The 27,547-nt window shown below is 52.3% G+C and overlaps 2 protein-coding genes across 3 annotated transcripts; both read left to right on the top strand.

Moving 5' to 3' along the window:
* Positions 1–1,683: 1,683 nt before the first annotated feature.
* LOC149432921 (uncharacterized) lies at positions 1,684–4,137 on the top strand (the record flags this gene model as incomplete). Its single annotated transcript, XM_089664812.1, has 2 exons — positions 1,684–2,869; positions 4,018–4,137. Coding segments are annotated over 2 exons (1,231 nt in total), but the record flags the coding sequence as incomplete, so codon positions are not given.
* A 3-nt stretch (positions 4,138–4,140) lies between these two features.
* On the top strand, positions 4,141–27,547 carry KREMEN2 (kringle containing transmembrane protein 2). Of its 2 annotated transcripts, XM_089664809.1 has the most exons (11): positions 4,141–4,194; positions 4,282–4,365; positions 4,742–4,910; positions 8,900–8,991; positions 13,924–14,048; positions 14,470–14,623; positions 14,927–15,259; positions 15,727–15,783; positions 17,269–17,325; positions 21,045–21,108; positions 23,810–27,547. In XM_089664809.1, exons 2-11 carry the CDS (start codon positions 4,308–4,310, stop codon positions 23,949–23,951), a joined length of 1,251 nt encoding a protein of 416 aa, XP_089520935.1. In that variant the 5' UTR covers positions 4,141–4,194; positions 4,282–4,307; the 3' UTR covers positions 23,952–27,547. The 2 variants fall into 2 exon arrangements, with proteins under 2 accessions (XP_089520935.1, XP_089520937.1); XM_089664811.1 differs by lacking the exon at positions 17,269–17,325.

Below are 27,547 nucleotides of genomic sequence, written 5' to 3'. Positions count from 1 at the left end.
CCACCCCTCTCTGCCAATCCCTCTACTGGCTTCCCATTGCCCAACGAATAAAATTCAAAACATTAACGATCACATATAAAGCCATTTATAACTCAACCCCAAATTACATCACCGATCTTGTCTCCAAATATCACCCAAACCGTACTCTCCCCTCCTCCCACGACATCCTGCTCTCTAGCTCCCTTGTTTCCTCCTCCCATGCTCATCTCCAGGACTTCTCCAGAGCTTCCCCCATCCTCTGGAACGCCCTACCCCAATCTATCAGACTATCACCTACTCTGCCCACTTTTAGGTGATCTCTGAAAACCTCTCTCTTCAGGGAAGCCTATCCCTCCCTCAGCTAATACTGGAATCTTCTACTCCTCCAACCAGTCCATCCCCCACAGTTACTACCGTTTGTACTACTAGCCCCTCCCTCCTAGATTGTAAACTCCAAGGACCAGCCCCTCCTTCCTAGATTGTAAACTCCCAGGATCAGCCCCTCCCTCTTAGATTGTAAACTCCCAGGATCAGGCCCTCCCCCTTAGATTGTAAACTCCCAGGATCAGGGCCCTCCATCTTGGATTGTAAACTCCCAGGATCAGCCCCTCCCTCTTAGATTGTAAACTCCCAGGATCAGCCCCTCCCTCCTAGATTGTAAACTCCCAGGATCAGCCCCTCCCTCTTAGATTGTAAACTCCCAGGATCAGGGCCCTCCCTCTTAGATTGTAAACTCCCAGTATCAGGCCCTCCCTCTTAGATTGTAAACTCCCAGGATCAGCCCCTCCCTCTTAGATTGTAAACTCCCAGGATCAGCCCCTCCCTCCTAGATTGTAAACTCCAAGGACCAGCCCCTCCTTCCTAGATTGTAAACTCCCAGTATCAGCCCCTCCCTCTTAGATTGTAAACTCCCAGGATCAGGCCCTCCCCCTTAGATTGTAAACTCCCAGGATCAGCCCCTCCCTCTTAGATTGTAAACTCCCAGGATCAGCACCTCCCTCTTAGATTGTAAACTCCCAGGATCAGCCCCTCCCTCTGAGATTGTAAACTCCCAGGATCAGCCCCTCCCTCTTAGATTGTAAACTCCCAGGATCAGCCCCTCCCTCTTAGATTGTAAGCTCCCAGGATCAGGGCCTCCTATCCCTCTTGTATTGAACTGTATTGTTTCTGTATTGTCTTTTGTTATATTGTAAAGCACTGAGCAATCTGTTGGTGCCATAAATCCTGTATAATGATATGAGGGGTTCCCGCCATCCCTGTGCCGAGTTCCTGGGTCTGTACACCCGCTGTGTCCATTATGAGGGGTTCCCACCATCCCTGTGCCGAGTTCCCAGGTCTGTACACCAGCTGTGCCCATTATGAGAGGTGCCCGCCATCCCTGTGCCGAGTTCCCGGGTCTGTACACCCGCTGTGCCCATTATGAGGGGTTCCCGCCATCCCTGTGCCGAGTTCCCGTGTCTGTACACCCGCTGTGCCCATTATGAGGGGTTCCCACCATCCCTGTGCTGAGTTCCCATGTCTGTACACCTGCTGTGTCCATTATGAGGGGTTCCCACCATCCCTGTGCCGAGTTCCCAAGTCCTAGGAGCCTAACAGAAATTTCTACTATGGGATCAGTGACTTGACAATACTAGGGCTGGGAAGATACATTTTTCACAAGCTGTTATAGAGAACACAAAGTCTGCTTCATAAATGTCCTAATAGAGTGAATCCAGAGGATAAAGATGATGGGGTGGAGGAGATCCAGCAGAAAGGTGCGGACAGCAATCTGCAGGTGGGGCCTCAGCCAATTATGAGGAATGAGGTTACACAGAGCTCTGACGGGCACATCCCAACCGTGAGCCAGCTGCCTGCAGGGAGAGATGAGACACTTCTCCAGGTGGAGGGACAGGTAGAGACACGAGTCACCCGCAGGTGCTGCACACATTATAAACGTCTCACAGACATCAACATACTCACTCGGTTCACAGAGGATGCAGAGTTCTCTCTGAGCTGGAGGCCCATCACTGCAGTGTACAGTGAAGGTTGGAGGCCCATCACTGCAGTGTACAGAGAAGGTTGGAGGCCCATCACTGCAGTGTACAGAGAAGGTTGGAGGCCCATCACTGCAGTGTACAGAGAAGGTTGGAGGCCCATCACTGACGTGTACAGAGAAGGTTGGTGGTCCATCACTGCAGTGTACAGAGAAGGTTGGTGGTCCATCACTGCAGTGTACAGAGAAGGTTGGAGGCCCATCACTGCAGTGTACAGAGAAGGTTGGTGGTCCATCACTGCAGTGTACAGAGAAGGTTGGTGGTCCATCACTGCAGTGTACAGAGAAGGTTGGTGGTCCATCACTGCAGTGTACAGAGAAGGTTGGTGGTCCATCACTGCAGTGTACAGAGAAGGTTGGTGGTCCATCACTGCAGTGTACAGAGAAGGTTGGTGGTCCATCACTGCAGTGTACAGAGAACGTTGGAGGCCCATCACTGACGTGTACAGAGAAGGTTGGTGGTCCATCACTGCAGTGTACAGAGAACGTTGGAGGCCCATCACTGACGTGTACAGAGAAGGTTGGTGGTCCATCACTGCAGTGTACAGAGAAGGTTGGAGGCCCATCACTGCAGTGTACAGAGAAGGTTGGAGGTCCATCACTGCAGTGTACCAGTGTACAGAGAAGGTTGGTGGTCCATCACTGCAGTGTACAGAGAAGGTTGGAGGTCCATCACTGCAGTGTACAGAGAAGGTTGGAGGTCCATCACTGCAGTGTACAGAGAAGGTTGGAGGCCCATCACTGACGTGTACAGAGAAGGTTGGAGGCCCATCACTGACGTGTACAGAGAAGGTTGGAGGCCCATCACTGCAGTGTAAAGAGAAGGTTGGATTCCCATCACTGCAGTGTACAGAGAAGGTTGGTGGCCCATCACTGCAGTGTACAGAGAAGGTTGTAGGCCCATCACTGCAGTGTACAGAGAAGGTTGTAGGCCCATCACTGCAGTGTACAGAGAAGGTTGGTGGCCCATCACTGCAGTGTACAGAGAAGGTTGGAGGCCCATCACTGCAGTGTACAGAGAAGGTTGTAGGCCCATCACTGCAGTGTACAGAGAAGGTTGTAGGCCCATCACTGCAGTGTACAGAGAAGGTTGGTGGCCCACCACTGCAGTGTACAGAGAAGGTTGGAGGTCCATCACTGCAGTGTACAGAGAAGGTTGGTGGCCCATCACTGCAGTGTACAGAGAAGGTTGGTGGCCCATCACTGCAGTGTACAGGGAAGGTTGGTGGTCCATCACTGCAGTGTACAGAGAAGGTTGGTGGTCCATCACTGTAGTGTACACTGAAGGTTGGAGGCCCATCACTGCAGTGTACAGAGAAGGTTGGTGGCCCATCACTGCAGTGTACAGGGAAGGTTGGTGGTCCATCACTGCAGTGTACAGAGAAGGTTGGTGGTCCATCACTGTAGTGTACACTGAAGGTTGGAAGTCCATCATTGCAGTATATAGAGAGGGTTAGAGGTCTATCATTGAAGTGATATTGAGAAGGTTGGAGGTCCAACATCAAAGTATACAGAGAAGATTGCGGTCTATCAGGGAAGTATACAGAGAAGCTTGGAGGTCTATCAGGGAAGTATACAGAGAAGCTTGGAGGTCTATCAGGGAAGTATACAGAGAAGCCTGGAGGTCTATCAGGGAAGTATACAGAGAAGCCTGGAGGTCTATCAGGGAAGTATACAGAGAAGCCTGGAGGTCTATCAGGGAAGTATACAGAGAAGCCTGGAGGTCTATCAGGGAAGTATACAGAGAAGCCTGGAGGTCTATCAGGGAAGTATACAGAGAAGCCTGGAGGTCTATCAGGGAAGTATACAGAGAAGCCTGGAGGTCTATCAGGGAAGTATACAGAGAAGAGTGGAGTTCCTACATTGAAGTATATTGAAGTTTTGGTGTTTAGCATCGCTGTATCCAGAGAGGCTAGAGATCTAACATTACATATATAAAGTAGGTTGGGGGTCTCAAACTGGAGAAATGCTTTTGTGATGTCTAGACTGGGATTCCATCATTCTAGACTGGAAGCTCTTGTTGGAGAAGAGGTGGTGGGATCTACCAGTAGACCACACTGAGGAGACACACAGCTATCCTGACAGGAGGGGTCGTATTGAAGACTGTGGAGATACCTTGAACCTCTTGACTGAAGAACGCTGGAATAGTGGACCTTCTATGAGGAAGTCCCCATACTCTTCAGGTGAGGTTAAGGGTGCCTGTGTCCCACAGACATTACTGCTCTTTCTTGTAGTATTATTATTTCTTTAATCCAATTATTTTTCCATAGTCGGGTCTCCTTCTCCTCCATGAAAGATGCTTCTCCTGCTCCTGGCTCATGTCCTCTATGTGAGGTGTGAGGCCTCGCTCCCAGGTGGGTACCGAGGGTCTTCTCACCAAGTAAAGGGTTAATCTTGGTTCTATTTGCACCATTGTTTTCTTGCTCTCTTGGTAGACACAAGTTCATCCCATGTCTTGTCCCTACATCACATTCCTGCCTGGGGCTCCTGGCGTGTTGGGGCGGCTCCTGGGCCACCTTTGAAGTGGGATTGATACAAAGATGTTATGGGTCTCTGCTCAGAGGGGGAGGGTTGGACCAGCTGTACAGATGGATCAGCCTTTGAAGTTTTCACTCTTTTGAAGTTCAGGCTAGGAAGAGTTATTACAGTGTCAGCAAAGGACTGTATGATAATAAAGCCTGGCCCGGAGAGCTGGCAATCTCATCTCTCTGGACTGTCTCCTCACATTAGAACATTCGGAATGCTTCACGGTGAATGGGAAGGATTACCGGGGTTCTGTGAACCATGCTGGAGTGGCAAACGTTCCGTGTCTCTACTGGAACCAGACCGTCCAGCACCGCTTCAACACACATTCCGACCTGTCCGGAGAACTGGGACTCGGGAACCATAACTACTGCAGGTAATCCACCTGTGAGGGATGCATTATGGCGGGGGTCTCCAAACCTTCTAAACAAAGGGCCACTTTACTGTCCTTCAGGCTTTGAGGGGGCCAGACGGTGGCTCCTGGGAGTGGAAACTACCTCAGAATCAGTGGGCGTGGTCAATATCTCAAGCTTGGTGGTCAGCGGAAGTAAAATAATTACATAGTGTCTGTGGTCAATGGGAGGAATAGTGCCCCATCATTGGTGTCAGTAGGAGGAATAGTGCATCATCATTGGTGTCAGTGGGAGGAATAGTGCCCCATCATTGGTGTCAGTGGGAGGAATAGTGCCCCATCATTGGTGTCAGTGGGAGGAATAGTGCATCATCATTGGTGTCAGTGGGAGGAATAGTGCCCCATCATTGGTGTCAGTGGGAGGAATAGTGCCCCATCATTGGTGTCAGTGGGAGGAATAGTGCCCCATCATTCGTGTCAGTGGGAGGAATAGTGCCCCATCATTGGTGTCAGTGGGAGGAATAGTGCCCCATCATTCGTGTCAGTGGGAGGAATAGTGCCCCATCATTGGTGTCAGTGGGAGGAATAGTGCCCCATCATTGGTGTCAGTGGGAGGAATAGTGCCCCATCTTTGGTGTCAGTGGGAGGAATAGTGCCCCATCATTGGTGTCAGTGGGAGCAATAGCGCCCCATCATTGGTGTCAGTGGGAGGAATAGCGCCCCATCATTGGAGTCAGTGGGAGGAATAGCGCCCCAGCATTGGTGTCAGTGGGAGGAATAGCGCCCCAGCATTGGTGTCAGTGGGAGGAATAGCGCCCCAGCATTGGTGTCAGTGGGAGGAATAGCGCCCCAGCATTGGTGTCAGTGGGAGGAATAGCGCCCCAGCATTGGTGTCAGTGGGAGGAATAGCGCCCCAACATTGGTGTCAGTGGGAGGAATAGCGCCCCAGCATTGGTGTCAGTGGGAGGAATAGTGCCCCATCATTGGTGTCAGTGGGAGGAATAGCGCCCCATCATTGGTGTCAGTGAGAGGAATAGTGCCCCATCATTGGTGTCAGTGGGAGGAATAGTGCCCCATCATTGGTGTCAGTGGGAGCAATAGCGCCCCATCATTGGTGTCAGTGGGAGGAATAGCGTCCCATCATTGGTGTCAGTGGGAGGAATAGCGCCCCATCATTGGAGTCAGTGGGAGGAATAGCTCCCCAGCATTGGTGTCAGTGGGAGGAATAGCGCCCCAGCATTGGTGTCAGTGGGAGGAATAGCGCCCCAGCATTGGTGTCAGTGGGAGGAATAGCGCCCCAGCATTGGTGTCAGTGGGAGGAATAGCGCCCCAGCATTGGTGTCAGTGGGAGGAATAGCGCCCCAACATTGGTGTCAGTGGGAGGAATAGCGCCCCAGCATTGGTGTCAGTGGGAGGAATAGCGCCCCATCATTGGTGTCAGTGGGAGGAATAGCGCCCCATCATTGGTGTCAGTGGGAGGAATAGCGCCCCATCATTGGTGTCAGTGGGAGGAATAGCGCCCCAACATTGGTGTCAGTGGGAGGAATAGCGCCCCATCATTGGTGTCAGTGGGAGGAATAGCGCCCCATCATTGGTGTCAGTGGGAGGAATAGTGCCCCATCATTGGTGTCAGTGGGAGGAATAGCGCCCCATCATTGGTGTCAGTGGGAGGAATAGCGCCCCATCATTGGTGTCAGTGGGAGGAATAGTGCCCCAACATTGGTGTCAGTGGGAGGAATAGTGCCCCATCATTGGTGTCAGTGGGAGGAATAGTGCCCTATCATTGGTGTCAGTGGGAGGAATAGTGCCCCATCATTGGTGTCAGTGGGAGGAATAGTGCCCCATCATTGGTGTCAGTGGGAGGAATAGCTCCCCAGCATTGGTGTCAGTGGGAGGAATAGCGCCCCAGCATTGGTGTCAGTGGGAGGAATAGCGCCCCAGCATTGGTGTCAGTGGGAGGAATAGCGCCCCAGCATTGGTGTCAGTGGGAGGAATAGCGCCCCAGCATTGGTGTCAGTGGGAGGAATAGCGCCCCATCATTGGTGTCAGTGGGAGGAATAGTGCCCCATCATTGGTGTCAGTGGGAGGAATAGTGCCCCATCATTGGTGTCAGTGGGAGGAATAGTGCCCCATCATTGGTGTCAGTGGGAGGAATAGTGCCCCATCATTGGTGTCAGTGGATGGAATAGTGCCCCATCATTGGTGTCAGTGGGAGGAATAGTGCCCCATCATTGGTGTCAGTGGGAGGAATAGTGCCCCATCATTGGTGTCAGTGGGAGGAATAGTGCCCCAAAGGCTGGATAAAGGCAAAGGGCCACAGTTTGGATTCTGGGATCATATCTGGGTGGGTTCTCCTTAGCCGGTACCCCTCTTCATAAAGTCCTGATGGAACTTCCATGTCCAGACACCGAGATAGAATTGCTGTACGTGTATGATTGGAATGTCTCTCTACGGTCATTCCTCATATTTCTGTAAAAGGAAATCAGAAAGCTTAATTCAGAATTCGCTGACCTTTGCCTCTGCTGGTTTCCAGTGTCTGATCCCTGGTGGCCTCCATCTTTTCCCAACTTCTCAGGGCTGGAAAGGTCAGGGTGAGGTTGGGGTGGAAAGGTCGGGACGGGTTGGGATGGAAAGGTTGGAATGGGGTTGGGATGGAAAGGTTGGGAAGGGTTTGGGATGGAACGGTTGGAATTGGGTTGAGATGGAAAGGTCAGGATGAGGTTGGGATGGGGTTGAGGTGGAAAGGTTGGGATAGGGTGGGGATGGAAAGGTTAGGGTGGAAAGGTCGGGATGGGGTTGGGGTGGAAAGGTCGGGATAGGGTTGGGATGGAAAGGTCAGGATGGGGTTGTGATAGAAAGCTTGGGATGGGGTTGGGATGGAAAGGCTGGGATGGGGTCGAGGTGGAAAGGTTGGGATGGGGTTGGGGTGGAAAGGTTGGGATGGAGTTGGGATGGAAATGTTGGGATGGAAAGGTTGGAATGGACGGGTTGGGATGGAAAGGTCGGGATGGGGTTGGGATGGAAAGGTTGGTGTGGGGTTGAGATGGAAAGGTCGGGGTAGGATTGGGATAAAAAGGTTGGGGTGGAAAGGTCAGGATGGGGTTGGGATGGAAATGTTGCAGTAGATAGGTTGGGATGGAAAGGTTGTGGTGGAAAGGTTAGATGGGGTTATGGTGGAAAGGTTGGGATTAGGTTGTGATGGAAAGGTCGGGTTTGGGTTGTGGTGGAATTAGGATGGAAAGTTTGAGGTGGGGTTAGGATGGAAAAGTTGGGGTGGGGTTGGAATGGAAAGGATGGGGTGGAAATGTTGAGGTGGGGTTGGGATGGAAATGTTGAGGTGGGGTTGGGATGGAAAGGATGGGGTGGAAAGGTCGGGGTGGGGTTGGGATGGAAAGGATTGGGTGGAAATGTTTGGGTGGGGTTGGGATGGAAAGGTCGGGTGGAGAGGTTGGGGTGGGGTTGGGATGGAAAGGATTGGGTGGAAAGGTCGGGGTGGGGTTGGGATGGAAAGGATTGGGTGGAAATGTTTGGGTGGGGTTGGGATGGAAAGGTCGGGGTGGAGAGGTTGGGGTGGGGTTGGGATGGAAAGGATTGGGTGGAAAGGTCGGGGTGGGGTTGGGATGGAAATGTCGGGCTGGAAAGGTTGGGGTGGGGTGGGGTTGGGATGGAAAGGTCGGGGTGGAGAGGTTGGGGTGGGGTTGGGATGGAAAGGATTGGGTGGAAAGGTCGGGGTGGGGTTGGGATGGAAATGTCGGGCTGGAAAGGTTGGGGTGGGGTGGGGTTGGGATGGAAAGGATTGGGTGGAAATGTTGGGGTGGGGTTGGGATGGTAAGGTCGGGGTGGAAAGGTTGGGGTGGGGTTGGAATGGAAAGGATTGGGTGGAAATGTTGGGGTGGGTTTGGGATGGTAAGGTCGGGGTGGAAAGGTTGGGGTGGGGTTGGGATGGAAAGGATTGGGTGGAAATGTTGGGGTGAGGTTGGGATAATCCAACAAATAATGGTGTTTTCCTGCAGGAATCCGGATTCTGATGTCCAGCCTTGGTGCTACGTATCCGAGACGGAGGATGGACAATACTGGAAGTTCTGTGATATCCCAACATGCCACAGTGAGTACCGCACACGCCTGGCTATATCCGTGCTCTTCTCGGATATGTGTACAGAATTCCAGACATTCCCTGGTCCCCGGTGAGCACATCCCCGCACTGATGTGTCGTCTGGGTGAAGGACAGTAATAATACCCGGCACATAACCGCCATCCCTAGTCATCCTTCCACTCCGAGTCCGTGTCCTGTATGAGGCCACCATGATGGTGCTTCCCGTGTTCATGCATGTCTGTGTAACCCACTAGAGTACTTACCTTTTCATTACTCGACCAGCTCCCAGCGCTGTCATACTTTGACTGCCAATCACTGCAGCCCTGAACCCACATGACTGTCACACCCCGTGGTTGAGGCAGACGGAGTGTTCTTGGTGGCACTTACGTTGGAGTATTAAAGGAAAACAATTTGGAAAAATAAACAAAGATTTGACTTCCATCACATTTCTTGAAGCCCTAAAATACCAAAATGGTAAAAACACCCCGAAATGTTCAGGACTCGGTGCATCCAGTGTGGGGGCCAGGACTATGTGATGCAGAGCAGCCTGCACGTCAATAGTCAGGAGTTAGTGCCCCCTTATGGTGGTGATGGGTGGTGAGTGCCCCCTTATGGTGGTAATGGGTGGTGAGCGCCCCCTTATGGTGGTGATGGGTGGTGAGTGCCCCCTTATGGTGGTGATGGGTGGTGAGTGCCCCCTTATGGTGATGGGTGGTGAGTGCCCCCTTATGGTAGTGATGGGTGGTGAGTGCCCCCTTATGGTGGTGATGGGTGGTGAGTGCCCCCTTATGGTGATGGGTGGTGAGCGCCCCCTTATGGTGGTGAGTGCCCCCTTATGGTGGTGATGGGTGGTGAGTGCCCCCTTATGGTGGTGATGGGTGGTAAGTGCCCCCTTATGGTGATGGGTGGTGAGCGCCCCCTTATGGTGATGGGTGGTGAGCGCCCCCTTATGGTGGTGAGTGCCCCCTTATGGTGATGGGTGGTGAGCGCCCCCTTATGGTGATGGGTGGTGAGTGCCCCCTTATGGTGGTGATGGGTGGTGAGTGCCCCCTTATGGTGATGGGTGGTGAGTGCCCCCTTATGGTGATGGGTGGTGAGCGCCCCCTTATGGTGGTGATGGGTGGTGAGTGCCCCCTTATGGTGGTGATGGGTGGTGAGTGCCCACTTATGGTGGTGATGGGTGGTGAGTGCCCCCTTATGGTGGTGATGGGTGGTGAGTGCCCCCTTATGGTGATGGGTGGTGAGTGCCCCCTTATGGTGATGGGTGGTGAGCGCCCCCTTATGGTGGTGATGGGTGGTGAGTGCCCCCTTATGGTGGTGATGGGTGGTGAGTGCCCCCTTATGGTGGTGATGGGTGGTGAGCGCCCCCTTATGGTGGTGATGGGGGGTGAGTGCCCCCTTATGGTGGTGATGGGTGGTGAGTGCCCCCTTATGGTGATGGGTGGTGAGCGCCCCCTTATGGTGGTGATGGGTGGTGAGTGCCCCCTTATGGTGGTGATGGGTGGTGAGTGCCCCCTTATGGTGATGGGTGGTGAGCGCCCCCTTATGGTGGTGATGGGTGGTGAGTGCCCTCTTATGGTGATGGGTGGTGAGCGCCCCCTTATGGTGGTGATGGGTGGTGAGTGCCCCCTTATGGTGGTGATGGGTGGTGAGTGCCCCCTTTTGGTGATGGGTGGTGAGTGCCCCCTTATGGTGGTGATGGGTGGTGAGTGCCCCCTTATGGTGGTGATGGGTGGTGAGCGCCCCCTTATGGTGGTGATGGGTGATGAGTGCCCCCTTATGGTGGTGATGGGTGGTGAGTGCCCCCTTATGGTGATGGGTGGTGAGCGCCCCCTTATGGTGGTGATGGGTGGTGAGTGCCCCCTTATGGTGGTGATGGGTGGTGAGTGCCCCCTTATGGTGATGGGTGGTGAGCGCCCCCTTATGGTGGTGATGGGTGGTGAGTGCCCCCTTATGGTGATGGGTGGTGAGCGCCCCCTTATGGTGATGGGTGGTGAGTGCCCCCTTATGGTGGTGATGGGTGGTGAGTGCCCCCTTATGGTGATGGGTGGTGAGCGCCCCCTTATGGTGATGGGTGGTGAGCGCCCCCTTATGGTGGTGAGTGCCCCCTTATGGTGATGGGTGGTGAGTGCCCCCTTATGGTGATGGGTGGTGAGCGCCCCCTTATGGTGGTGATGGGTGGTGAGTGCCCCCTTATGGTGGTGATGGGTGGTGAGTGCCCCCTTATGGTGGTGATGGGTGGTGAGCGCCCCCTTATGGTGGTGATGGGTGATGAGTGCCCCCTTATGGTGGTGATGGGTGGTGAGTGCCCCCTTATGGTGATGGGTGGTGAGCGCCCCCTTATGGTGGTGATGGGTGGTGAGTGCCCCCTTATGGTGGTGATGGGTGGTGAGTGCCCCCTTATGGTGATGGGTGGTGAGCGCCCCCTTATGGTGGTGATGGGTGGTGAGTGCCCCCTTATGGTGATGGGTGGTGAGCGCCCCCTTATGGTGGTGATGGGTGGTGAGTGCCCCCTTATGGTGGTGATGGGTGGTGAGTGCCCCCTTATGGTGGTGATGGGTGGTGAGTGCCCCCTTATGGTGGTGATGGGTGGTGAGTGCCCACTTATGGTGGTGATGGGTGGTGAGCGCCCCCTTATGGTGGTGATGGGTGGTGAGCGCCCCCTTATGGTGGTGATGGGTGGTGAGCGCCCCCTTATGGTGATGGGTGGTGAGCGCCCCCTTATGGTGGTGATGGGTGGTGAGCGCCCCCTTATGGTGATGGGTGGTGAGCGCCCCCTTATGGTGGTGAGTGCCCCCTTATGGTGATGGGTGGTGAGCGCCCACTTATGGTGGTGATGGGTGGTGAGCGCCCCCTTATGGTGGTGATGGGTGGTGAGCGCCCCCTTATGGTGGTGATGGGTGGTGAGCGCCCCCTTATGGTGATGGGTGGTGAGCGCCCCCTTATGGTGGTGATGTGTGGTGAGCGCCCCAATATGATGACAAACAGAGCTAATCATTCAAGCAAACAGAAGTGGTCAACAAACAGTGTTTACCGGCCAATCACATCAGTAGAGTTGAAAAGTTTGTAAGTCATACAAGTGGAGGGTCAGTGAGTGGAGACGTGTGATCGATTCGGTCGGAGTTGTCCCATTGGACGGTCGATCGATCATGCTGGTATTTGCAGTTCAATGTTTTCTTTGTAGTTACTGAGTTCTAATAAGTCGGGAAATCTGCTCTGAGCAACATTCCCACCACCGAGGTTCTCACACATGTAATGTGAGGAATGTTTTATTCATATGTACACGTGATCCACCCTTCCATGTTCTCTCCATGTCAGGGGCGGATTGACAACTCATGGGGCCCCCGGGCAACAGGGGATCATGGGGCCCCTGTGTCCTTGCCCAAACTCAAAAAAGCCTATGAAAAAGGTACCAGGGGCATCTCATGGGGCCCCCTACTGACCCCAAGCCCTTGGGCAGTGCCCGAGTTTCCAAATGGTCAGTCCGCCCCTGCTCCATGTTGTCTCCGTGTTCTCTCCATGCTGTCTCCGTGTTCTCTCAATGTTGTCTCTGTGTTCTCTCCATGTTCTCTCTGTGTTCTCTCCGTGTTTTCTTCATGTTCTCTCTGCGTTCTCTCCATGTTCTCTCTGTATTATCTCCATGTTCTCTCCAAGTTGTCTCCGTGTTCTCTCCATGTTGTCTCTGTGTTATCTCCATGTTGTCTCCGTGTTCTCTCTATGTTGTCTCTGTGTTTTCTCCATGTTGTATCCATGTTTTCTTCATATTCTCTCCATGTTGTCTCCGTGTTCTCTCTGTGTTCTCTCCGTGTTCTCTCTGTGTTCTCTCCACGTTCTCTTCGTGTTCTGTCCGTGTTCTCTCCATGTTCTCTCCGTGTTCTCTCCATGTTGTCTCCGTATTCTCTCCATGTTGTCTTCCGTGTTCTCTCCAAGTTGTCTCCGTGTTTTCTTCATGTTCTCTCTGTGTTCTCTCCATATTGTCTCCGTGTTTTCTCCATGTTGTCTCCGTGTTTTTTTTTATGTTCTCTCTGTGTCCTCTCCGTATTCTCTCCATGTTCTGGGTGTCGACAAGTATTGCGTTCTAAGGAGATGTCACTACTAGACTACGAGGGGTGTTCAGTCACAGCGGGACTTCTGGGTTTCTATAATAAAGGAACACATTTCATGGAGTGGAAACTGCATTTATTTTCCACCCTCCTCCCCTGCTACATTTCTACCCTTCTCCCAGCGTGTCACCAATGCCTGGGAAGCTCCGGCATAGAATGATTTGTCGGGATGCAGGACCCCTCCGAGGACAGCCGGCTTCACTTCCTCATCGCGTTCACCGTTCCCACAGGAAGATTCATCCCTTGTACCATTTCACGATCGATTATCCGGGATCAGGCGTTCCATGCGCTGAATGTTCCCAGGAATGACGGCTGTGGGCTGGGAACCGCCTCGGCCAGGATGGTCACTGATGGACGTACCACCATCTTGGGAACCTTTCCACCAATCAAATGTCTTCCTGCAACTGGGTGTCTCATCGCCGTACTGCGCCTGAAGTCTTCTGTGGATATTGGCGGGTTTTCCACCTTCACTCACCAGAAACGTCACCACACGCTGCTCCACGCACACGCTACCACTGGTGTCCGCCATCTTGATGAACGGTCTCTGGACTGGCCCGCCACATGTGCGCCCCCTATTAGTAATAGAACGCAACTGCCACTTATACTTTGTGCGGTATCGCCACGCCGGCGTCCCTGAATTAAGTGAGAAGTTCCGCTTTGACTTGCACACCGTTTGTAGATGAGCGCCGTGTTGGCGTGTTGTCCATCCAGACGGAGGTGCAGCAACCCTCCTCATATAGGACTCTGTGATTTCTAGTCCTGCCACTAGGTGGAGGTGATATCCTGTAGTACAATGTGATGTTCTCTGGGTGAGGCTGATGGTGACTTCTTCTCCCTGCAGTGCCCGGCTACATGGGGTGCTTCGCGGACTACGGCGCACCTCCCGCTCTCTCCGGTTCCAGCGGGACTTCAGGAAAACTCACCATCCAAACCTGCATCCAGTTCTGCCGTGTCCGGGGCTACCAGGTACTCAATACCAGTCTACAGTCCTACCACCCCCAATACACCCCACAGTCCCACCCCCCCCCCCAATACACCCCACAGTCCCACCACCCCCAATACACCCCATAGTCCTACCACCCCTCAGTCCTCCACCCTCCATTACACCCCACAGTTCTACCACCCTCCAATACACTCCACTGTCCCCTCCCCCCAATACCGATCATATCTGATACTCAATTCATCAACCTTCATCACAATGATAAGGACCCTTTTTTTAGTCATGTGACTGTCATCTTCAAATCTCATTAGAGTCGGGTAACTGCCATTTTTTCTATAAGATTCCATTATCCTGACACGTTAACTTTGTGAGCCTTTTACCCGTCTGCTGCTGATTGGCTGTGAGAAATGCATGGTTCCTGACATTGGTGTTTGGTCTTTGTGTCAGTATGCAGGTCTGGAGGCGGGTTACGCCTGCTTCTGCGGCAGTCCTTCCGATGTGTCCTCATTGCAGAGGGTTAGCAGCTCCTTGTGTGACCATACATGCTTTGGGAAGGCCAGCGAGGTCTGCGGTGGGGACGGGAATCTCAGCGTGTATAGCAGTAAGTACGGCAATATAGATTGGTGATTCCATGTATATAGGGTCCATTTATAGAAGGCCAACTTTCCAGCTGCTCCCGTCATTCTCCTCCCATAGAGGTGAAGATAGTCCATAGATTACAGATAGATCTATGAAAATGTTTCCACAGCTTTTTCATCAGAAATGTTGCAGATAATTTCAGGGCTCCATCTGCTTGTCACCGTTTCCTTCACCCCCCGGACCGGCTGAGGTCAGCCCCTGATATGCAGGAACTCCTCTCTGTAGGCCTCCATGGTGTGATGTTCATGTTGTGCTCTCTCTGCAGCGTGGATCGGGGCCTGCAGCGGGAACTTTTCTTCTCCATCTGGGGTCCTGTACTCTCCGGATTATCCTGATGAATACAGTCCCAGCAGTACATGTTCATGGGATATTCACATCCCGGGAGCTGCCTCTATGGAGATCAGGTTTCATATCTTTCATGTTGAAGATCCAAATGATGTTCTGGAGGTGATAGACAAACAAACAGGAAGTCTTCTCATCCAAATAAAAGGAGGCCAAGATCCTCCCAACATTATAAGCTATCCAACTGCATCTCTTCGTGTTACCTTCACGTCCGATCGCGCACACAGTGGTCAGGGATTCGCCATGACGTACAAAGGTAAGACAAGTTGGAAAAGATCTCCTACAGATTACAGGGGACTCAGGAGTTTGTTGATGTTGGTGGTTGGGGTCCTTCATTCATAACCACTGAGTGGTCAGCATGACAGGTGCGGGCACACTAGGATAAAAAAAAAAGGGGTGAACAACCCATTGTTTAGAAAAAGTATCTACTGAGCTGCCTAACCTCTGATGAGGTGAATGACCTTCTAGGCAGAGTTATATATCACCACCATACTACGCAGTGGTCATTGTGGGCCAGGACCTTCCTCAGGGACGAGGAACAGAGATGGACCTCAACACTAACAAAGTTTTGTGATCACCAGATTCACTCTGACAGAGTGATCACATGGCATTGTTATTAAACAAAACCATGTCACACGGGGACAGGTCAGGTTAGGATGCTGTAGGAGTCTGGTTTCAGAGGTGTAATACGGGAAATAACTGGCTTCTCACCCTGTGTTCTAGGTATGATACCCGACTCTGAAAAGTCTACCACTCCAGTTGAAGTGAAGACCAAGAACAGTGAGTTGCACTGCCAATAACCTTCAATGCCTGGTTCTGACCAATGAGGGCCAGCAGTTGTGGGAAGCTGGTTCGGCATGCTTGTGGTTTGGGTCTGGGTTTTGTTGTTGCTGGGTCTGGCATGCTTGTGGGTTGGGTTGGGGTTTTGTTGGAGCTGGGCCTGGCATGTTTGTGATTTGGTTGGGGTTTTGTTGGAGCTGGGTCTGACATGCTTGTGGGTTGGGGTTTTGTTGGAGCTGGGCCTGGCATGTTTGTGATTTGGTTGGGGTTTTGTTGGAGCTGGGCCTGGCATGTTTGTGATTTGGTTGGGGTTTTGTTGGAGCTGGGTCTGACATGCTTGTGGGTTGGGGTTTTGTTGGAGCTGGGCCTGGCATGTTTGTGATTTGGTTGGGGTTTTGTTGGAGCTGGGTCTGACATGCTTGTGGGTTGGGGTTTTGTTGGAGCTGGGTCTGACATGCTTGTGGGTTGGGGTTTTGTTGGAGCTGGGCCTGGCATGTTTGTGATTTGGTTGGGGTTTTGTTGGAGCTGGGCCTGGCATGCTTGTGGGTTGGGGTTTTGTTGGAGCTGGGCCTGGCATGCTTGTGGGTTGGGGTTTTGTTGGAGCTGGGCCTGGCATGCTTGTGGGTTGGGGTTTTGTTGAAGCTGGGCCTGGTGTGCTTGTGGATTGGATTTTGTAGTAGCTGGGCCTGGCATGCCTGTGGTTTGGGTTGGGGTTTTGTTGGAGCTGTGTCTGGCTTGCTTCTGGGAAGATTTGGGGATTTGCTGTTACCAGGTCTGGCTTGCTTGTGGGCTTGGGTTTTGCTGGAGCTGGGTCTGGCATGCTTGTGGTTGGGGTTCTGTTGGGGCTGGGATGCTTGTGGTTTGGGTCTGGGTTTTGTTGGAGCTGGGTCTGGCATGCCTGTGGTTTGGTTTCTGTTGGAGCTGGGTTTGGCATGCTTGTGGTTTGGGTCTGAGTTTTGTTGGAGCTGGGTCTGGCATGCTTGTGGTTTGGGTCTGAGTTTTGTTGGAGCTGGGTCTGGCATGCTTGTGGTTTGGGTCTGAGTTTTGTTGGAGCTGGGTCTGGCATGCTTGTGGTTTGGGTCTGAGTTTTGTTGGAGCTGGGTCTGGCATGCTTGTGGTTTGGGTCTGGGTTTGGTTGGAGCTGGGTCTGGTGTGCTTGTGGATTGGATTTTGTTGGAGCTGGGTCTGACATGTCTGTGGGTTGGATTTTGTTCGAGCTGGGCCTGGCATGTCTGTGGATTGGGTTGGTGTTTTGTTGGAGCTGTGTCTGGCTTGCTTGTGGGTTTAGTTTTGTTGGAGCTGGGCCTGGCATGCTTGTGGTTGGGGTTTTGTTGGAGCTGGGCCTGGCATGCTTGTGGTTGGGGTTTTGTTGGAGCTGGGTCTGACATACTTGTGGTTTGGATTTTTTTGGAGCTGGGTCTGCCATGCTTGTGGGTTGGATTTTGTTGAAGCTGGGTCTGATTGGCTTCTCACCCTGTGTTCTAGGTATGATACCTGACTCTGAAAAGTCTACCACTCCAGTTGAAGTGAAGACCAAGAACAGTGAGTTGCACTGCCAATAACCTTCAATGCCTGGTACTGACCAATGAGGGCCGGCAGCTGTGGGAAGCTAGTCCTGGCATGCTTGTGGTTTGGGTTGGGGTTTTGTTGGAGCTGTGTCTGACATGCTTGTGGGTTTGGTTTTGTTGAAGCTGGGCCTGGCATGCTTGTGGTTGGGGTTTTATTGGAGCTGGGCCTGGCATGCTTGTGGGTTGAGGTTTTGTTGGAGCTGGGCCTGGCATGCTTGTGGTTGGGGTTTTATTGGAGCTGGGCCTGGCATGCTTGTGGTTGGGGTTTTGTTGGAGCTGGGCCTGGCATGCTTGTGGTTGGGGTTTTGTTGGAGCTTGGTCTGACATGCTTGTGATTGGGGTTTTGTTGGAGCTTGGTCTGACATGCTTGTGATTGGGGTTTTGTTGGAGCTGGGTCTGACATGCTTGTGGTTTGGGTCTGGGTTTTGTTGGAACTGGGTCTGGAGTGCTTGTGGGTTGGGGTTTTGTTGGAGATGGGCCTGGCATGCTTGTCAGTTGGGGTTTTGTTGGAGCTGTGTCTGACATGCTTGTGGGTTTGGTTTTGTTGAAGCTGGGCCTGGCATGCTTGTGGTTGGGGTTTTATTGGAGCTGGGCCTGGCATGCTTGTGGTTGGGGTTTTGTTGGAGCTGGGCCTGGCATGCTTGTGGGTTGAGGTTTTGTTGGAGCTGGGCCTGGCATGCTTGTGGATGGGGTTTTGTTGGAGCTGGGCCTGGCATGCTTGTGGGTGGGGTTTTGTTGGAGCTGGGCCTGGCATACTTGTGGGTTTGGGTTTTGTTGGAGCTGGGCCTGGCATTCTTGTGGGTTTGGGTTTTGTTGGAGCTGAGCCTGGCCTGCTTGTGGGTTGAGGTTTTGTTGGAGCTGGGCCTGGCATGCTTGTGGGTTGAGGTTTTGTTGGAGCTGGTCCTGGCATGCTTGTGGGTGGGGTTTTGTTGGAGCTGGGCCTGGCATGCTTGTGGGTTGGGGTTTTGTTGGAGCTGGGCCTGGCATGCTTGTGGGTTGGGGTTTTGTTGGAGCTGGGCCTGGCATGCTTGTGGGTGGGGTTTTGTTGGAGCTGGGCCTGGCATGCTTGTGGGTGGGGTTTTGTTGGAGCTGGGCCTGGCATGCTTGTGGATTGGGGTTTTGTTGGAGCTGGGCCTGGCATTCTTGTGGGTTTGGGTTTTGTTGGAGCTGAGCCTGGCCTGCTTGTGGGTTGAGGTTTTGTTGGAGCTGGGCCTGGCATGCTTGTGGGTTGAGGTTTTGTTGGAGCTGGTCCTGGCATGCTTGTGGGTGGGGTTTTGTTGGAGCTGGGCCTGGCATGCTTGTGGGTGGGGTTTTGTTGGAGCTGGGCCTGGCATGCTTGTGGGTTGGGGTTTTGTTGGAGCTGGGCCTGGCATGCTTGTGGGTTGCGGTTTTGTTGGAGCTGGGCCTGGCATGCTTGTGGGTGGGGTTTTGTTGGAGCTGGGCCTGGCATGCTTGTGGGTTGGGGTTTTGTTGGAGCTGGGCCTGGCATGCTTGTGGGTTGCGGTTTTGTTGGAGCTGGGCCTGGCATGCTTGTGGGTGGGGTTTTGTTGGAGCTGGGCCTGGCATGCTTGTGGGTGGGGTTTTGTTGGAGCTGGGCCTGGCATGCTTGTGGGTGGGGTTTTGTTGGAGCTGGGCCTGGCATGCTTGTGGGTGGGGTTTTGTTGGAGCTGGGCCTGGCATGCTTGTGGGTGGGGTTTTGTTGGAGCTGGGCCTGGCATGCTTGTGGGTTGGGGTTTTGTTGGAGCTGGGCCTGGCATGCTTGTGGGTGGGGTTTTGTTGGAGCTGGGCCTGGCATGCTTGTGGGTGGGGTTTTGTTGGAGCTGGGCCTGGCATGCTTGTGGGTGGGGTTTTGTTGGAGCTGGGCCTGGCATACTTGTGGGTTGGGGTTTTTTTGGAGCTGGGCCTGGCATGCTTGTGGGTTGCGGTTTTGTTGGAGCTGGGCCTGGCATGCTTGTGGGTTGCGGTTTTGTTGGAGCTGGGCCTGGCATACTTGTGGGTTGGGGTTTTGTTGGAGCTGGGCCTGGCATGCTTGTGGGTGGGGTTTTGTTGGAGCTGTGCCTGGCATGCTTGTGGGTTGGGGTTTTGTTGGAGCTGGGCCTGGCATGCTTGTGGGTGGGGTTTTGTTGGAGCTGGGCCTGGCATGCTTGTGGGTTGAGGTTTTGTTGGAGCTGGGCCTGGCATGCTTGTGGGTTGCGGTTTTGTTGGAGCTGGGCCTGGCATACTTGTGGGTTGGGGTTTTGTTGGAGCTGGGCCTGGCATGCTTGTGGGTTGGGGTTTTTTTGGAGCTGGGCCTGGCATACTTGTGGGTTGGGGTTTTGTTGGAGCTGGGCCTGGCATGCTTGTGGGTTGCGGTTTTTTTGGAGCTGGGCCTGGCATACTTGTGGGTTGGGGTTTTGTTGGAGCTGGGCCTGGCATGCTTGTGGGTTGGGGTTTTGTTGGAGCTGGGCCTGGCATACTTGTGGGTTGGGGTTTTGTTGGAGCTGGGCCTGGCATGCTTGTGGGTTGCGGTTTTGTTGGAGCTGGGCCTGGCATGCTTGTGGGTGGGGTTTTGTTGGAGCTGGGCCTGGCATGCTTGTGGGTTGGGGTTTTGTTGGAGCTGGGCCTGGCATGCTTGTGGGTTGGGGTTTTGTTGGAGCTGGGCCTGGCATGCATGTGGGTGGGGTTTTGTTGGAGCTGGGCCTGGCATGCTTGTGTTTGGGGTTTTGTTGGAGCTGGGCCTGGCATGCTTGTGGGTTGCGGTTTTGTTGGAGCTGGGCCTGGCATACTTGTGGGTTGGGGTTTTGTTGGAGCTGGGCCTGGCATGCTTGTGGGTTGGGGTTTTTTTGGAGCTGGGCCTGGCATACTTGTGGGTGGGGTTTTGTTGGAGCTGGGCCTGGCATGCTTGTGGGTGGGGTTTTGTTGGAGCTGGGCCTGGCATGCTTGTGGGTTGGGGTTTTGTTGGAGCTGGGCCTGGCATGCTTGTGGGTGGGGTTTTGTTGGAGCTGGGCCTGGCATGCTTGTGGGTTGGGGTTTTGTTGGAGCTTGGCCTGGCATACTTGTGGGTTGCGGTTTTGTTGGAGCTGGGCCTGGCATACTTGTGGGTGGGGTTTTGTTGGAGCTGGGCCTGGCATGCTTGTGGGTTGGGGTTTTGTTGGAGCTGGGCCTGGCATGCTTGTGGGTTGGGGTTTTGTTGGAGCTTGGCCTGGCATGCTTGTGGGTTGCGGTTTTGTTGGAGCTGGGCCTGGCATGCTTGTGGGTTGGGGTTTTGTTGGAGCTGGGCCTGGCATGCTTGTGGGTGGGGTTTTGTTGGAGCTGGGCCTGGCATGCTTGTGGGTTGGGGTTTTTTTGGAGCTGGGCCTGGCATACTTGTGGGTGGGGTTTTGTTGGAGCTGGGCCTGGCATGCTTGTGGGTGGGGTTTTGTTGGAGCTGGGCCTGGCATGCTTGTGGGTTGGGGTTTTGTTGGAGCTGGGCCTGGCATGCTTGTGGGTTGGGGTTTTGTTGGAGCTGGGCCTGGCATGCTTGTGGGTTGGGGTTTTGTTGGAGCTGGGCCTGGCATGCTTGTGGGTTGCGGTTTTGTTGGAGCTGGGCCTGGCATACTTGTGGGTTGGGGTTTTTTTGGAGCTGGGCCTGGCATGCTTGTGGGTTGGGGTTTTGTTGGAGTGGCTGCAGTGGTTGTGGAGCTATGTGACCTCAGTGATCTCTCTGTGTTACAGCCTGGTTTCTCCTGGCGGCTGGATTGTCTCTCCTGGCTCTCGGGATCGGCTACTTCATATGGCAGTAAGTTGTCCTGGAAAACTGGAGTGTTGTGTGTAATGGATGAAGCCGTTTGTTTGGGTTGTGTTGTCATGGAATGCTGAGAGAGCCAACAGTTCATCTCTGGACAAAGTTGGTGAAGCCAAATCATGTCATGGGGAATATATACAACTTTGCAGAATGATGATGGTTCTGATTGTGGTGGTAGGTCTACAGTGACATCACACACTTCACTTCTAAATGACCTCTGACCTGGAAGTGTTTAGTAAGGGTTCCCATTCGACTGATCAAATGGACACAATGTGGGGATTCGAGAGGGTTACTGGTCCGATGGTGGGGTAAAAAAAGACCTTCAGTGACAGAACCCTCAGCCAGGTTGGTGTATCACCAACGGTGATGGATAATCGATGACGTTCAATTACACCTGATAGATCCTGAACCAAAAACCTGTCACATATACTATGAATAAGAATAATGCCCCATCATTGGTGTCAGTGGGAGGAATAGTGCCCCATCATTGGTGTCAGTGGGAGGAATAGTGCCCCATCATTGGTGTCAGTGGGAGGAATAGTGCCCCATCATTGGTATCAGTGGGAGGAATAGTGCCCCATCGTTGGTGTCAGTGGGAGGAATAATGCCCCATCATTGGTGTCAGTGGGAGGAATAATACCCCATCATTGGTGTCAGTGGGAGGAATAGCACCCCATCATTGGTGTCAGTGGGAGGAATAGCGCCCCATCATTGGTGTCAGTGGGAGGAATAGCGCCCCATCATTGGTGTCAGTGGGAGGAATAATGCCCCATCGTTGGTGTCAGTGGGAGGAATAATGCCCCATCGTTGGTGTCAGTGAGAGGAATAGTGTCCCATCATTGGTGTCAGTGGGAGGAATAGTGCCCCATCATTGGTGTCAGTGGGAGGAATAGTGCCCCATCGTTGGTGTCAGTGGGAGGAATAGTGCCCCATCATTGGTATCAGTGGGAGGAATAGTGCCCCATCAGTGGGAGGAATAGTGCCTCATCATTGGTGTCAGTGGGAGGAATAGTGCCCCATCGTTGGTGTCAGTGGGAGGAATAATGCCCCATCATTGGTGTCAGTGGGAGGAATAATACCCCATCATTGGTGTCAGTGGGAGGAATAGCGCCCCATCATTGGTGTCAGTGGGAGGAATAGTGCCCCATCGTTGGTGTCAGTGGGAGGAATAATGCCCCATCATTGGTGTCAGTGGGAGGAAAAGTGTCCCATCATTGGTGTCAGCGGGAGGAATAGTGCCCCATCATTGGTATCAGTGGGAGGAATAGTGCCCCATCAGTGGGAGGAATAGTGCCCCATCATTGGTGTCAGTGGGAGGAATAGTGCCCCATCGTTGGTGTCAGTGGGAGGAATAGTGCCCCATCGTTGGTGTCAGTGGGAGGAATAGTGCCCCATCGTTGGTATCAGTGGGAGGAATAATACCCCATCATTGGTGTCAGTGGGAGGAATAGTGTCCCATCGTTGGTGTCAGTGGGAGGAATAGTGCCCCATCGTTGGTGTCAGTGGGAGGAATAGTGCCCCATCGTTGGTGTCAGTGGGAGGAATAATGCCCCATCGTTGGTGTCAGTGGGAGGAATAATGCCCCATCGTTGGTGTCAGTGGGAGGAATAATACCCCATCGTTGGTGTCAGTGGGAGGAATAATACCCCATCATTGGTGTCAGTGGGAGGAATAGCGCCCCATCATTGGTGTCAGTGGGAGGAATAGCGCCCCATCATTGGTGTCAGTGGGAGGAATAGCGCCCCATCATTGGTGTCAGTGGGAGGAATAGCGCCCCATCGTTGGTGTCAGTGGGAGGAATAATGCCCCATCATTGGTGTCAGTGGGAGGAATAGTGCCCCATCATTGGTGTCAGTGGGAGGAATAGTGCCCCATCATTGGTGTCAGTGGGAGGAATAGTGCCCCATCATTGGTGTCAGTGGGAGGAATAGTGTCCCATCATTGGTACCAGTGGGAGGAATAGTGCCCCATCATTGGTGTCAGTGGGAGGAATAGTGCCCCATCCTTGGTGTCAGTGGGAGGAATAGTGCCCCAAGGGCTGGATAAAGGCAAGCAAAGGGCCACAGTTTGGAGACCACTGCTGTAGACATACTGGGTAGTAAAAGGATAGCCCTCCAAACTGAGGTAAAATCCCCTCTTAGACTGTCATTGGAATAAGTGTCTCCATTTGAGTTTTTCCCTGCCTCCCGTTTGGTAACAGCAGTAAAATTATGAAATGTTCTCCAGGACCAGGTTCTGCCATAAACAATATGGAAGGTAATAAGGAGAGAAGGTGAGTGTATTGTCATCCACATTGTTTTCCTGCCCGCTCAGACCACTTGACAGGTCACATGACCAGGACCAGAGTGCCCTGGGACCTTATGGCAGGTAGGTATTTATGCCATTTGCAGTACCTGAACCCTCGCCCTTCCGAATTGCTAAACTTTGAGTTTCTCTTCACTTTCCACTACTGCTCCACAAATTGGCTGTCCATAGAATCCTCTGAGATGTTTCACTGCCACCAGACGGTCCATCATTCTACATGGAGGACCTTAGATATGCCACAGATTTGGGTTTAGGCAATGTGATCTGGAACTTCGTGGAACAGAAGTGAGAGTTGAGGAACGATGTGCCATGCTGAATGTCGCTTCTAATAGTGCAGATGAGGTTCAGTTTCGGACATTACTCTTATTCACATGGTTATGTTCTTCCTCAGATACGCCTCCTGTGGACGGCGGACCCTGGTCCAGGCAACAGATGGTGACCGCTCTTACTGCTTCATGCTGTGCAGACAAACGAAGGGACCAACTGGGGATCTGGCCAGTGTCAATCAATCTTCAATGAAATCTCTGATCTGATGGTCCAAAACTGGCCAGTCTGAGCTTTGTAATTGCCGGCAATAGGTTATCGGGGCCTCCCGGAGACCAGCGGTGAATGAAGCCTGCAATCAGCACATGGTTGTCACTGAGCCAATGTAGTGGAATTTTTATGGACACTCATACAGTGCTGGACACTGAGAGGATGGGACAGACTTCTCCATGTGCTGGGTCTACTTCCACTTGTCAATGTAGCTGGACATACTTTATGAAGGTAATCGAGGAATGCTGAAATGCTATCAGACCACGGGTCACACAATGAGATCTGAAACAAGGCCATTGCATCTGGGAAGACCAAGGACTGCAAAATCCTCTCAAGTATAATCCAAGAAGTTCCAGAACTTCAGAATTCACCCAAGGATAGTCCAAGAAGGTCCAGAACTGTGGAATCCATACAAGGATAGTCCAATAAAGTCCATGACTTCATAATTCACCCAAGGATAGTCCAAAAAGGTCCAGAACTGTGGAATCCATACAAAGATAGTCCAAAAAGGTCCAGGACGTCAGAATTCACCCAAGGATAGTCCAAGAAGGTCCAGAACTGTGGAATCCATACAAGGATAGTCCAATAAAGTCCATGACTTCATAATTCACCCAAGGATAGTCCAAAAAGGTCCAGAACTGTGGAATCCATACAAGGATAGTCCAAAAAGGTCCAGGAGGTCAGAATCCACCCAAGGATAGTCCAAAAAGGTCCAGGACTGCGCAATTCACCCAAGGATAGTCCAAGAAGGTCCAGGACTGCAAAATTCACCCAAGGATAGTCCAAGAAGGTCCAGAACTGTGGAATCCATACAAGGATAGTCCAAAAAGGTCCAGGACGTCAGAATCCACCCAAGGATAGTCCAAAAAGGTCCAGGACTGCGCAATTCACCCAAGGATAGTCCAAGAAGGTCCAGGACTGCAAAATTCACCCAAGGATAGTCCAAGAAGGTCTAGGACTGCAAAATCCACCCAAGGATAGTCCAAGAAGGTCCAGGACTGTGGAACCCACCCATGGATATTCCAGGAATGTCCAGGATTTCAGGATCTCCCCATGGATAAATAGAAAACAATGTGTGACTTGATGCTGTGTGTGCCAACATCCCACAGCTTTGATTGTAAAGGATACAGAAGTAGTGGTGGATATCTGGGACTTCCAGGGAACTAACAATAACCAGAAAAGATATATATAATACAATTCCAAAATTTTGATTGTTACAATTATAATTATAATCCAACCAAGGAAAGTCTGTGAATATCCAGGACTGTGGAACCCACGCATGCATAGATAGTTTGGAAAGGTCAACGACTGAGGAATTCTCCCAAAAATAGTCCAGGAAGGTCAATGATTAAGAAATCCACCCAAGGATAGCCTAGGAAGATCCATGACTGAGGAATCCACCCAAGGATAGCCTAGGAAGATCCATGACTGAGGAATCCACCCACGGATAGCCTAGGAAGATCCATGACTGAGGAATCCACCCAAGGATAGCCTAGGAAGATCCATGACTGAGGAATCCACCCAAGGATAGCCTAGGAAGATCCATGACTGAGGAATCCACCCAAGGATAGCCTAGGAAGATCCATGACTGAGGAATCCACCCACGGATAGCCTAGGAAGATCCATGACTGAGGAATCCACCCACGGATAGCCTAGGAAGATCCATGACTGAGGAATCCACCCACGGATAGCCTAGGAAGATCCATGACTGAGGAATCCACCCAAGGATAGCCTAGGAAGATCCATGACTGAGGAATCCACCCAAGGATAGCCTAGGAAGATCCATGACTGAGGAATCCACCCACGGATAGCCTAGGAAGATCCATGACTGAGGAATCCACCCAAGGATAGCCTAGGAAGATCCATGACTGAGGAATCCACCCAAGGATAGCCTAGGAAGATCCATGACTGAGGAATCCACCCAAGGATAGCCTAGGAAGATCCATGACTGAGGAATCCACCCACGGATAGCCTAGGAAGATCCATGACTGAGGAATCCACCCACGGATAGCCTAGGAAGATCCATGACTGAGGAATCCACCCAAGGATAGCCTAGGAAGATCCATGACTGAGGAATCCACCCAAGGATAGCCTAGGAAGATCCATGACTGAGGAACCCACCCAAGGATAGCCTAGGAAGATCCATGACTGAGGAATCCACCCAAGGATAGCCTAGGAAGATCCATGACTGAGGAATCCACCCACGGATAGCCTAGGAAGATCCATGACTGAGGAATCCACCCACGGATAGCCTAGGACGATCCTTGACTGAGGAATCCACCCAAGGATAGCCTAGGAAGATCCATGACTGAGGAACCCACCCAAGGATAGCCTAGGAAGATCCATGACTGAGGAATCCACCCACGGATAGCCTAGGACGATCCTTGACTGAGGAATCCACCCAAGGATAGCCTAGGAAGATCCATGACTGAGGAATCCACCCACGGATAGCCTAGGAAGATCCATGACTTCTGCTTCTTTGGAAAGGACGCTGCCGGCAGGAGGTTTTGCTGGGAATTAATCCTGGCAGCACCGGACTCTTCCATGATAAGCCTCATCAATTTTTAGAAAAACCCCTGAGCTCAAACAAGCCAATCAGATCTTGTCAGATTGATGATCCTGCATGCCCGGGTTCAGTTTTTTGTGCCCTCGGCCACCCCTCATCTTGCTCTCCCCAGTTTTCCACAACGGTGAATCCAACATCAGATTCTCCACCAATTCACAGACTTTGCAGCACATTTTGTATTCCTGTACTTTGCCCAGAATTTTCACCTTTGATAAATCCAGCTTTGTCTATGTTTCAGTTGAAGCAAGTTGCTTGTTCGTTTCATTTCACATCCATTGTGGTGTATAGAGCCAAAAATGTCAGAATTGTGTCCATGTCCCAATATTTATGGACCTGACTGTATATCTGTGATCTGCATAGGCAGGTCCTGTTGGGAGGAGACAAGCCATATCTGATATTTCTATGAAAAGACCTGGGAGCCCTGAAACGCATGGAACCCCAAAAATCAGTATTGTCTCCTGCATCCTGTCCTCCAGAAAGAGCTTCTGCTGGTGAAGATTGTTGGCACTTACGATGGGGTACGCTGCATACACGCCACTGTCCCATTTCTTGGCTGCGGGTTGTGCTTAGACACCTCCTCTCTGGATTCTACTATCAAAAGTTACACTTACCAGAGAGAACACTGGTGTCATGAAGGACCAATAGCAGTGCAGCTGGTACCACGGCATGTGATTAGGATACAGAAGAGATTTCCTGGTCAGGGTATATACAGCCACACCACAAACTGGAGTCCTTGTATGTATAAGAGGACCTGTCACCTAGGGACCGATGTCATGGTGCAGGCCATGTTCCATCATGTTCTCCAGATACATGAGGAGCTTTCTTGGTCAGGTCTTCGTGTGTCTCTGATCCATACATGGACGCCATTGTCTGGTTTAGCTGTGTGGCCCCTGTCATGTCCTCAGAGAAAGGCCCAGCTAACCTTGGTGGAGAAAGATCGGCCAATGATCCGAGCCACAGCACTCCATGTGAGCCGAACAATGTGAATAATGTATAGACAATGATGTGTATAAAGGAATTCCACACATA

Source organism: Staurois parvus, unplaced genomic scaffold, assembly GCF_062004578.1.
Source record: "Staurois parvus isolate SC_StPar_1 unplaced genomic scaffold, SC_StPar_1.0 ptg002048l, whole genome shotgun sequence".
In the NCBI taxonomy this organism is placed as follows: domain Eukaryota; kingdom Metazoa; phylum Chordata; class Amphibia; order Anura; family Ranidae; genus Staurois; species Staurois parvus.
This window is presented reverse-complemented; position numbering and strand designations above follow the sequence as displayed.

What these genes read in the sequence shown, in the direction of transcription:
- KREMEN2 (XM_089664809.1), top strand. Translation starts at nt 4,308, where the DNA reads ATGCTTCTCCTGCTCCTGGCTCATGTCCTCTATGTGAGGTGTGAGGCC. An exon ending in GTGTGAGGCCTCGCTCCCAG is followed by an intron (nt 4,366 to 4,741) that starts GTGGGTACCGAG and finishes TCCTCACATTAG; the next exon opens with AACATTCGGAATGCTTCACG. An exon ending in TGAAGTGAAGACCAAGAACA is followed by an intron (nt 15,784 to 17,268) that starts GTGAGTTGCACT and finishes CCTGTGTTCTAG; the next exon opens with GTATGATACCTGACTCTGAA.